The 13,009-nt window shown below is 41.6% G+C and overlaps 1 protein-coding gene across 1 annotated transcript in view; it reads left to right on the forward strand.

Moving 5' to 3' along the window:
- Window positions 1–8,438, forward strand: part of ccdc92ba (coiled-coil domain containing 92Ba) — a gene marked incomplete at both ends in the record, with an annotated part of 11,639 nt that extends 3,201 nt beyond the window's left edge. The window contains 2 exons of the mRNA XM_083914671.1: window positions 5,238–5,285; window positions 7,717–8,438. Of these exons, the coding sequence (XP_083770797.1) occupies window positions 5,238–5,285; window positions 7,717–8,438 (770 nt within the window). The remainder of the gene's footprint in view (window positions 1–5,237; window positions 5,286–7,716) is intronic.
- Window positions 8,439–13,009: the final 4,571 nt, after the last annotated feature.

The following is a 13,009-nucleotide window of genomic DNA, read 5'->3' on the forward strand; positions in this document are numbered from 1 at the left end:
GTTTTAAGTCGGTTTCACTGATTTCGTGTGGACATGGATATTTCTTGAGCCAAGGCCGTGTGGACAAAAAACTTTTTAAGATTGTTTTCAATCATGTGGACATACCCCTGGTCTTCAACATTGTCTTGTCATTGTTTTGACTCTGAAAAAAAAGATGTCTGAAGTCCCAGAAAAAGTTGAAATTGTCGAAGTAAAGTGCACTGAATGTTGGGTACCTGCAGTTCTCAGGTGCTCTTCTGACTGCTGATGGCCGACAAGGAGCTGAGTGTGTCCAGTAAAATCTTTTTTCAGTATTTCTGCTTCTGTTTCACAGTTTCATTGGTCCCTTTGTGCACGATGATGACAGTTGAGTTGGGTGTGAAGCCAGAATATGTTTTTGTTGATTCTTTCTGTCACGTCAAACACCATATCCTTGGGAAAGCAGTGGTGTCTTCTACATCTTTGAAGTTTTCAAGAGGATCACTTGGGGAGGTTGTTGCTAGTTCTCCCATTCACACTTGTCCACAGCTTATCACTCGTCTTCAGAGAAATTAGTTATTCTTAGGGCTCTGGAGTCCCAGGGAGGACTATAATACTTGTAGTTGTATTGATTGACAGGCAGCGCTCCTGTTTCTCAGTAGTTCTGAGTCTGCTGTACTTTTTTGACAGCCTGTGTTACTCTTCTCACTCATTCGCTCAGTTTTCAAAGTTATAAAAATGAGAAGAAGTCTTGAGGACAGCTGTGAGGCTCGGTGCTGGTAGCCTAATGCATTTTTGCTGCCAGCAAACTAATGTGCGGCCTGGAAGAATACTGCGAGGTTGAGCTGATGATGTTTCTGTGCATATACGCTCTGCCTTTGTACTGCTGGCCTCTTTTTATTGTTCTAAACTCTCATTCTCATCCCCATAAAGGCTCTTATTGTACGCGTCTTGTCTCTTGAACAATGAGCTAAATCTATTCTTGTCTTGAGTTCTTGAAATCAGGGCTTTTTCAATAACACACAATAAAACCATTTCTCTCCTATAATGTGTTTATTGTGTGTGTGTGTGTGTGTGTGTGTGTGTGTGTGTGTGTGTGTGTGTGTGTGTGTGTGTGTGTGTGTGTGTGTGTGTTTCAAGGTCGAGGCTGCAGGAGATAAGTCTGACCTATAAAGCATTACACACACTGGATGCTGCAATGTGCTGAGCTCCTCATTTTCATTGTTTGACCGTTGTTTCTTCCTTGAGCCTACCTGCAATTAAATTAACTTCCGGAGAAATTTGGAAGGAGTCTCTGCTTGTATTAGAGGAAGTGCAGGGTTTAGTACGAGCTCTTGAGATCCGATCCACAGGACATATTTATTTAGTAGTACTTTGTATTGAGAGGGGACCCCTATTAACTGTTTCACTGCCAAACAGTATGCTGGGTACAGCTCACTCCTCGTCGCTTGCTACACTACATTCAAGCACGGATGAAGAAAGAGGGACTCTAGATGTTACAGCAAACTCAAACAAACGCAAACATTTCAAGCATCAGCGATGTAACTTTCAGAATGAACGCTTTTGTACCCGGAAGCAACATTTTTTTTTCCTACGACGGTGAAGGCATGACCCTCTACTTTGCCTCTGATTGGCTAACCTTGATATTTGTACCCTAACCCTAACCCTAACCCTAAATTTCACTCCTTGTGCCTAAATCTAACCAACCCAGCCAATCAGAGGCAGTATAGGACGAGTCATGTCTTCTTCATAGTAGGATTTGTAATTTAGCTTCCCAGAAATGACCCTGCCCCAAATCTGACAGGTATATTGCTCAGCCAGGACTCAGGACCACCAGGGTCCAGGGTGGTCTCACGCAGTTTTCTTACATTTAACAGCGAAAAGTAATGAGCAGGAATTTGTCTGTAGCATATAGCATAAATCAGCAAAGCATTGCATGTGGAGGTACGTTTGGGTGGTGGATGGGTCCTTTAACAGGACTTTCACCAGGGGAAGTGGGGTTCGGTTCCAGGGTGGTGGTGTTGAAGCGAAAAGTAGTAACTTACTCAATGACACCATGAGATTTATCAGAGATTTAACACAGTTGACGGACTTTAATGACTTCCCAGGACATCATAGTCAGAAAAGGCATGGATGTTCACTTACAATCTGGTTTTATAGTCTTGTACTAACAACCTTATCATCTGTATTGACTTCAGCATCTCTGCACCAATTAAAATTCCTTTACTACGTACTAAACCAAACCACTGCCTTTTTTTCTAATCCTAACCAAGTGGTTTTCATGCCTAACCCTAACTGTCACCTTTCGTTGGCTAAAAGTCGGTAGAATTAAGTTTTTTTCGTCTGTTGTTGTCAGTGTCTTTTTTTCCGGACAGCGTTTTACGAATTTCTGTGCATAGTTTTTCGTACGACGTCCTACGAACGTGTTCATGAGAATACGTCGCACTATCGAGTGTAAAGTTGTTTGGATCTGCAAGCAGCAATACTGGAGGCCAAGCAATCGGCCCGCTCTGGACAGTTTTTGATGGCACTGCACCAATGAAAACAGGACCTCTCTCCCATATTCTTAAGTCTGTTTAATACTTAGGTGGCAATCGGGGAGTCTTTCTGGAGCTGCCTATCTGGGGTCCCCATCCCCCCCCCCCCCACACACACACACAGCTGCATGGGTGGGCGTGTTATGCTTGACTGCAGAGGGAAGGAGAAAGGGTGTGACAGAGAGAGCAAGAGAAGAAGAAAGGCTACAAACAACACATTTGTTGTTCTAGATTCTGCTTTATATTTTTTGGTAAACATCTAAGTATGGAAGTGTAATTAGAGACTTACAGATTAAAAATGATGGCTTTCTCCTGTATTTTTATTTTAAATTAAATAGGAAATTAAATAGGACAAATCTATGCCACATTCATCTAGAAATCACTCAAAGTGTTAAGATAAGCCTTTATTTAATCAGGTTTGTCCCATCGATATCAAAGATCTCTTTAGGCAGCAACACGGGTTCAACAGAAAAGCACATAAAAAATGATCACATAGCTTCAGATCACTCTGTAGCCTTTATAAATAAAAACATACAAATGACTGAGCCAACGCGTCAGTAAACCAATATCATTGTTGCAAGGTAAAAATCTCAATACATATCATCATCTTTCAGGTGCGACCTTATTTTGAAATTCTCGCTTTATATCTTATCTTCTTATGAAAGAAATAGTTTGTTTTTCATTTAAATATCTGGAAGAGCTCAGCTATAACATGATCAGTTGCTTTTTGTGAGTTGATATACAGGAAATGTAACTGATTGCGTTAAAGGAGCACTGTGGGTTTTTTTTCTCCCATCTTGTGGTAAAATTGTATATTGCATTCAAACGAATAGTGATCTGTAGAGCCTGCATGTGTTGCAACCTGGTTGCAAATACGCTAGACGCTTTTTGCCAAGAAGCTGTTTACCCTCATCTCCTGAATTCGCTGGTGACGTCTTTTTAATTCTCTTTTTCGCTTTATGGGCAAAGAGGGTTCCTTCTCCTGTGGCATAGCCTAAGTAAGATCTTGCATTATAAACAAAGGTGCAGTGCAGGCTTTCTTATTTGCCAGGGCAGTGACGAGCACGTCTCGCTGAGCTCCTTCTCCAGTCTTATAGTTGTCTAATGAGTCCACCCATCCTATAGAAATACAGATAAGAAATTATTTGCTCAGGAGGATAAGTCAGAGGTAATTGTACACCAATGAAGACTTATTTATGAATGACGACGTTGATGTGAGGTGGTAAATGTCTTAAAACGCTACAGTGTCCCTTTAAATGGAAATAATACGATATCGCCTCATATCGATTACAGGCCTCTGAGTTGAAATAAAATCGTATCGTGGCAGACTTTGGGACATCAGCAAAAATTGTATCATTGTCCTAAGACTCGAAATAATATTATATTGTGTTAAAACTTGTGATTTACATCCCTAGAAATTACCTGAGCCATACATATGGACAGATTCCTCTGATTGAGAGTGTGCAGAAAAGCTGAATTTAGAGCTTTCCCTGCGGTCAGGCAGCCCTGAGCGACAATCGAAATAACTGACAGGCCAGACACAACCAGCAGTCCGACCCCCACAATCCCATCAGAGACTCTAAGCTGCAGTATTTTTTCATCAGGGACAATCCAACCCTTCTAATAACCGAGCACCAGTCTGATACATTATCTTCTCAGAAACATAAACCATCAGTCGCTGTAATGCACCGACATGAGATATAATCCGTCCAGTATCTAACAATGCCAGCGTGCCAGATATCATATCATGTGATATTTGGGTAATCCTATATTTTTTGTTGAGTAGTATGTATTTCAAAGGCTCATCTAGGGATGGGCACATAGAACAAGAACAAGAATATAAATGATGCAGGGTGTGGCATCGGTTTATACTAATACTCGCCCCTATACAAATAAACATGAAATAAACACATGCTGGTGGAATATATAACAGTAACCACCTTCAGCTGTATTACTTCCTGCACTGCTAAAGAAAAGTCATGGTTTTATTGTCGGGTCGAGCACTGAGATAGGCAAACTGCTGAGTCCTGTCTATTCTGTGTTTTTATGGCACAGGACAAATGGATGCAAAAACCCACCTACTAATGCAACACATAAAGTACATTTACAAGTATACCTTTATTCAGAAGTAACACAAACTACACACTGCTATACATAACAGAAACCTCTTTGCACAGACTTGAGAACATCTGTATTGATTGTTTCTCCAGACGACAGCGTGTATCACCCTTATAATGCACAAGTCCGCAGAATGTTCCGGCGTCAAACTGTTGAAATGAAATCTGCTGCAACAACACGATGTGACAAGTGATTCGGCTGCATCAGCTGTTGTTATAAATGCTGCCTGCTTACATTGCTTTCTCCAATTGGGCTCGACTTTTTGGGGGGGCTTCCTATTTGTTTTGTTTGCATTTCCTCTTGAAACTGATCGCACAGACCGTTGTTTTTATTGAAGTGCATATTAATTCCAGGAGCAGTAAAGAGTCAACAGTTCAGGATGTCCGTCTTTGATGTAAAAGTTTCAGATTTAGCTTCATGAATTATGTAGGAGCTCCTTGAAAATGTGCTGGAAACTGCATCGAGCATCTGTTACGTTAATCAGCAGCAGCAGCAAACAGAAAATGTCAGCTTACAGCTTCAATAAGACATTTTTCAACACCGTTGAGCATCTGTATTTATGTTCTAACAGTCCTTTAAATATATATTCCTGTCTTTTTGATGGCTTTTCCTTTTGTTTTTCAGAGTTAACAAGCGACCTTAAGGTGAAGCCTCCAGGCAGAAGCCAAATAGGTATGTAAAATAAATAAAAAATCTTCTTTTTTGAATCAGCTCCCCGTCTGTGCTGGAGACAGAAAGACAGACGCATGTTACATCTCCTTGGGGTTGTCTATCTTTGACGCATTCAACCTCAACCCCTAATCCACCATCGACGCCCACATCCCTCTCTGCCTCCCTTTGGCCTCCCATCCCCAAGGGTATAGATCCGCCCCCCCCTCTCTCTCATTTACTTCTCCGCAAAGAGGAGGGGGAGCTTCTCTGACATCCCATACACCGGACAGATCGAGGGTGAAAAGTGCATCTGTGCTTCCCTGTTTTTCTGCTGGGAAGATACTGACAGCTGCAAAGACAGCATGCCTCAACATATTCAGCTCATAGCTGACATTTGCAGGATCGTCTGTGGTGTCTGGATGCAGGGATGAAGAGATAGGCACCATTTTGTCACGGCGAATTAGAGACAGAGCTGGGGGAGAGAAGTGAAAAGGCTGTGTGTGGATGCTTGGCTGCATTACTCACCCATTACACACCCATCTCCTTTTTCAGGACAGGTTATCCCCCGATCCATCAATACGGCACAGCCCTCTGTTCTCCTCCCTGACAAATTGATCCATTCTCTTTTTCTTTCCCTGCTCTTGTTGTTTTTTCTCATTGTCCCGGGGGGGTTGGGGGGGGTCCACTTACAAGACTGCTGAGAACAAGAGAGACGTAGAGCAAGGGAAGGGAGAGAGGAAGAGGTGGAGGGAGAGAGGTAATGAGAGGTAGCGAAGAGAGTGATTAAGGGAAGAGACGAGGCGGCAGGATGCAGGCATGGAGTAGGAGGAGGAGGAGGAGAGAGAGAGTATGGGATGATATGATGAAGATTACATTAGGTCCTGTAGTCTATAGTTAGAATATGAGCTCAATCTGGGTGTGGTGATGGGCGACAGAAAACCTGAGACTGATCGCTCCTCAGAGGATCCATCCTAAAGGATGGGAGGAATAGAAGGAAGGAGATGCTTGAGAAAGAAAATCATAGATGAAAAGGCACTTAGCATCATCAAGGGAAATCATACAGACAGAAAAATAAGGGAGAAAGCTAGAGCAAGTGGAAAATATACATGATAAAGCAATAAGATGTGGCAGCTTTAACCTCCAACTCAAAGCTTTTATCTACATACAGTATGAAGCCCCCTATTACATTTAAGCCTCATATGGATTCCAGGTTTTACAGTTTCACCTCCAGGACTCACCAAACCTCCCTCCACCCTTTGGGATTCTCCTACCCTGCAAACCTGACCTGATTTCTACGGGCAGAGGCATCCGCGCCGGCCTTTGTGGAAGTAATCTCTTTCTCCTCTGGCTCCGGCTCAGTCTGCCTCGAGGTTGCTGTGCTGGCTTTTTCATCCATACCTCCCTCTCCTCTCTGGGGAATTTTACAGGAATGAACAGGGGCAAAATGTTGTCTAGAGGAGCACAAAAAAAAAAGGACAAGAAGCAGAATATTACCTTAAACCTGACCTTGGCAGAGAGGTTGGAGTTCATGTGGAGAGGAGGCCTCAAGTCATAGTTTTTCTGTTTTTATCTTTTAGCCAGTGGACTTTCTTTGATTTGAGTATATATCAGATGGCAAAGACTAGCTTATGTGCTGACTGTACCTCACTCTTGTGAGTTGTGCTGGCTAGTTCTCTCGCCGGTGTGTAAATGGTAAATACTGATTGATTAATTTGTTCATGTTTTCATTTCCACTCCTTAGATATTGTGATATTTGCTCAGGTATAGAAACTACATGTGAGTGTGTTTAGTTGATGTTTCGTGTAGGGTAAAGCAAAAGTCCAAATTTGAAGGATTTTTGAGCTGGTGTTCTTAAATATAGAAATTTGACTGTTTTCATTCTTTTCAAAAGGCAAATTTGTGTATCATGAATCTATCTTTTAAAACAAATCCCAAAGTATGAAGATGTCAGTTCAGGGTAATATGGAGTGTGTGTGTGTGTGTGTGCGTGTGAGAGAGAATTCACAGACCAGCCACCATACTGAGTCATTTTCAAATAATCCTCATCAGACTTTAAGAGGAAACTGGTGATTTTCTGAATAACCAGTCCCATTAACTACTTTTGTATTTTACTGAGTGGATCCCAGAGTTGTTCCTCTATGGTCATATGTGCTGAGGATTAGAGCTTGTTTTACCCAACGAAAGCTCAGCTTTGCTCTTTGAGGCGAGATAACTGCCTCTTTATTAATGTGCGATGTCTATTACATTGTAGTAGGTTGTGGAAAGAACATTGAGATAATTTTTCTTATTTTTGTGAATTGTTAAACTCTTTGAATTTAGATACACTGTGTAGCAGGTCATATACAGTATGTAGGCACAGTTTACAGTGTTAAATGGAAACTCTTTACTTTAACTCCTACAGGTATTTAACACTTATTTCTGGTAACCAATTTCTGGTCCATTTCTGTGTCAGAGTTACAGGAGGAAGAGGAGCTCCTGGAGGACCGCTGTTGGGACTTGGAGAGCCGTCTGGTCGAGCAGGAGTGCACCTTAGGGGAGATTCGTAAGGAGCTGAGTCACAAAGGGGCTTTGGTGGGAGCCCTGAGAGCCAATCTCAAGGAAAAGGAGCGTCATTTCCTGGAGGAGCTCAAACGCCGCAGCCACTGCTCCACCATCCTCAACACTGAGCTGCACAAACAAACAGAGGCAGCAGCGTACCTCTCCTTCCAGCTGCACGCTGCCAGGCAGAAATTGCACCACCAGCGGATGCAGCAGAGGCAGGGACTCCTCGCCCGAGCCAACGGTCAGGGGGCTCAGTGTGGTGCCGAGCAGAACTTTGTTTCTCCGCAGATGCCCCCAGGAGCCTCCCCTTCCTCTCCCGTAGTCAAACCCAAGCGCAGGAGTGCCAGGGCGTCTTCGAGAGTGGAGCGCGCCCGGGAGTGTGTGCCCGTAGAGAAAGTGACGGGCCCCGCAGAGCCCACCGCGATGCCAGACCCTGCGCTCTTCCTCCACCCTCGAAGGCACAGGGCTCGCTCCAGGCACACTGCGGCGCAGAGACAGCCTCCAATGGGGCTGGAGAAGGAGGTCGAGGAGGAGGAAGGAGGTGGAGAAGGGCCAGTGGAGCCCCAGGGTGGAGCTGCCAGACTGGTGTCCTCAGCTGCAGCGCCCCCCGCTGCTGAAACGAAGGCAGATTAGTGACGACTTAGACCTGCAATCACTGTTTGATTATCTTCTGTCAGACTGTTAATGCTGTTAACTGTTGTTCTGCACCTTGACTGAATTGATACCCAGACTGGTTTTAGCTATTGAATTATATTACACTTATCGTAGGCATTTTTTTAAATATGGACTTTGATTGTGTCCATATTTGATGTGATTTGTTTACACTGGTGTCACATGCTCATTGTTGCCTACTCTGGGGCCTTATTTCAAAGCAACCCCCATTTTGATCCGTGGTGAGTGCAGCAAGGAGAACTGCAAGCTGGCGTGTTGTGTAGCCAAACCAACTGTGAGCTTTCAAGGTCAACCGTAAATCAACCAAATGTTTGAGTGGCACCTGACTTGAATCGCAGCTGCAAATATCTGAAGTGATATGAACGTTTGTGAGGTCAAAAAAACGGTTGATTGGAAGGAGGTGTGTTCCTGTTACTACATTAATAAAACAATACAAACCAATTAGAAAGAATAACCTCCGGCAAAAACAATGAAAAACAGTAGATCCATTTTATGGTCTCAATATTTAGCCTGTAAGTTTAACCTAAAGACATGCGTGGAGGCACGTGAGCGCTGCAGGTGCTCTGCAGTAACTGCTTCGTATAAACGGGTTTTGACTCACTGGATCTTGTGTTTCAGTCAGGTGTGGTTTGTGTACTAACACACACACACACACACACACACACACACACACACACACACACACACACACACACACACACACACACACACACACACACACACACACACAGCTGGAGGTTTGGGTGTGTTTTCAACTGAAGTCTTGAATGATTTGGTCTGTTTGCGTTTTGTTCTCGTTTTAACACATTCCCAAAGCAGCTGCAACAGAATACACTCACAAGACTCTGTGTGTGTGTGTGTGTATGTGTATGTGTGTTTGTGTGTGTGTGTCTGTGTGTGTGTGTGTGTTTGTGTGTGTGTGTGTGTGTGTGTGTGTGTGTGTGTGTGTGTGTGTGTGTGTGTGTGTGTGTGTGTGTGTGATCATAACACATGAACATGGTGGCCCCTAGCGTAACAAGAAGCAAATAGCAACTTTGGGGGGGGGGGGGGAGCAGTATAGGAACGATCCGATCAACTCCTTAATTGACTAAATTTGAATAGTTTCTTCTTTCTTGCCGTCTGTAATTACTGCCTTATGATAGAGGAGCTGTGGACAGGAGACATGCAGTGTCCACACAAGGAAGCAGGACTCAGAACATTGTGGAAACTTTAGACATTAAGACAGTGTTGTGTCCTTTAGTTTGAGAAACACCTTTACAAGACTACTCGCATATAAAGGTTTACTGTATGTAACGTGGCACCTCAGTTACTTTTTTCTAACCTAACTGAACATCCGTGTCTTTGAAACGAGCCTTGCTGAAAGACTGATTTTAATCCTCATGAATTGCCGTGAGCCTTTTTCTCGCCCTCTGCAGCTACCGGTTAGAAATTTAGCATTATGTTTTAGCAGTGTATCCTCAATAAAGCAATATGTCAATATATTTAGATATTGTTAATAGCTGACAGAATTTAAGGACACTTGAGGTCTTAATATAGATTTTACGATTGTTTAACTTTGTATTTTGTAATTGTTGAACTCAGTAGGTTTTGCTTAATATTTTTCTGAATTGTCTAATGGATTGTTTCTGTTGATTGCCACTGAATATTTACATGATTAATTGATATGTTACAGTTTATAGGAGGCCTATCAAAGTGAAGAATCAGTGCTGCATGTGAAGCAGCATTAAGCAAAGGGGCGTATTATTATGAGACTGTCTGGATAAAAACAAACCAAACCTGTCTTCTTTTTTAGCAAAAAATGCAAATGTGACAATGGTTTTCTTTCACCTCTCAGCTGGTAAGCCATGAGCATGACTTTGTGCACTATTCTTCCTCAAGTTGTATCAGACAGCAGGGGATATAAATACTCAGCTGTCTGGTTGAAAACAGTGTTTCCCCCTAAACAGGAATCCTGAACCTAGACTGTTAGACTTCATCACTCCACACGTCATCCAAACCAAGCGGCAGGTAGATTAAACACTCCATCCACCTCTGATTATAATAATGAGTTAACATCCTGCATACGAAATCCCACGTTTTAGATGAGCTATACTTTGGTATTATGTAACAACTTGAATAATTCAACATGCGGGTTGCTGTATGAAGCTACATAGACTTGTTACTTGTTGACTTGTTAAGTCTGCTTTGAGGGGAAAATGCTAATGAGCCAAAGAGGCCCAGCACTAAAACTAACATGAAGACGGATGGTGTGACGCCAAAATGAAGATGTCTCAACATTAATATTTCAGCTAAAGAGAGTAAATCTTCACCGTCTGATTTTCTTTTCCTACTTTTCAGAGCGTGCCACAGTCCATCTCACAACATAGTAAGAAAAGTTGATCATTTACTTGCACCCACAAAGAATATGTCTTCCATCTTTCTAAACGCCTTTATAATAACCCAAATCCTCACGCTAGTAAGTGATGACAAAATGTCAGCAGCTACTTGTCCAGGACTTTGAGGTCGGATCTGCTTATTTTGCATCTTGGAGAAACCTCTCAGTGAACTGTACGTGGCACCATTAAGCATCTTGTTTGACACGTTATGTGGTCTCTAGCAATAATGCGGCGTGTCACACGACACAGAGACGATGCTCTGAGTTGTGTGGTTGAGCATAAACGGACTGATAACCGCATATACTGTGTTAGCTTCCTATAGTGAGATATACTGTACAAAAAAATTGAATAAAATGAAGGATTGTCTAGTCTGCCGCCTGCTCGTTATTGTTGCTTGAGAGAAAATCTGATTTCCATGAATAAAATGATTAAATTAGATGAATTCACTTGATGTGTTTGGAGTCTGTATAAGATCACTTGGATCCAAAGGGCCAGCTTAAACAGAAGTTTATTGTATAACAAAAATAATTTAACATGGGAGTTATACATATGGTTGTGATAAATAAGGTACCAAAATTGTTTTATTGGAATCTTCCCATACATCAGTGTGAATGATAAAACATTATTATAACCATTTAAATATGTAAAGTGTACTACTTCATAATCATAAAAGAAAAATGCTTTGGATCCTCCTGAGAAAGACTTTTATTCTTTTATTTTTCTGTAAGAGAACGAGCTTTGTTTGTCCTAAAGACAGCACCTTGCAAAAGTTCTTCTTTATTACATGTAGACACGTAACCCCAAAATGGCTATTTTTTAGGTAGAGGAATGGATTTCTCTGCAGTTTTCTTCATGTATTAATGGAAAACAAGTTTAAAGGGGCAATGTTGACTTGTCGATGATGTGTTTTGTTGGATAAAATATATTTTCAAACCCAGGTGAAGGTGCTTATAGTGACCAATGAATGAGTTTGATTATGAAAAAGATACTATAAAAATACTATAGCAAACATATAAGGTATAATAGAGGTGGGAAGCTGTGCGGTTTAGTGTAGGACTAGGACTTGCACTGGTTCATCCTTTGGGGGTATGCTCTAATAACTTCATAAGGGCCCTAAAGTGAGTTCTGCTTTATTACCTGATCTTGAAGAGGGTCACGTTATCGTGTTTTGATCACAGCAAATCTGGATCTTTAGGTGGTTCTGCATAAAAAACTACTCCACAAAGAGAAGGGAGAACGGGTTTGACCTAGAGCCACCGAGCAGGTTAATCCAGCCAAACCTGCACATTTACAGTTTGGTCAAAGGAGCAGTGGTGGAAAGTAACCAAGTACATTAAAGAATGAAGTAGATTAAAATGAAATCACTCACTTAACGTACAAATACCGCACAATTGTACTTAAGTGCACTGCCCTACAAAGACTAAGTGCAATAACTACGAAACTAACATGATTTCTGCACGATTTTGGGTCTGAAAGTATGGGTGTTAGGTTTTATTTGGATAATAATTATTAAATGGAAAACGAGTAAGCCATAATCCATCATCAGTGTGCCAAACATTCATTTGTTGGGACAATAAACAAACTTTAAATATATATTTTTTTAACCTTAAATTTGTGCGTAGTTACTGCACTTAGACTTTGTAGGGCAGTACAGTACTTGAGTATTTCCATTTTAATCTACTTTATTCTTTTACTCCACTACTTTTAAGAGGAATATTGTACTTTTCACTTTGAATAGCAGTTACTTTACAGATTCAGATAATTGAAATAACATTATTGTTATAGGTTACGCCACACAGAAGTCTATAAACTACATAAAACGAGCCCTTCTTTTAACAGCTGCAACATAAAGTGATATCTTCATTCATCTATCAATAATTATGATTTAATATTCAGCAAAATGAGTACTTTACTTTTTGTACTTTAAGTACGTTTTGCTCTTTTATTTAAGTTACATTTTTAATGCAGGGCTTTTACTTGTGACAGAGTGGTATACTACCTTTACTTAAGTAAAGAGTATTTCTTCCACCCCTGGTTAGTTGAGTCCTGGCTTCTGCAGCGTGGAGGTTAAACTCCAGTGACTGACAGGAGCTGATGAGAGGCCAATGAAACAATAACTACACTGGAACAATGTCCTTCATTTTATCTCCCGGGACT

Source organism: Echiichthys vipera, assembly GCF_963691815.1.
Source record: "Echiichthys vipera genome assembly, chromosome: 5".
Classification (NCBI taxonomy): Eukaryota; Metazoa; Chordata; class Actinopteri; order Perciformes; family Trachinidae; genus Echiichthys; species Echiichthys vipera.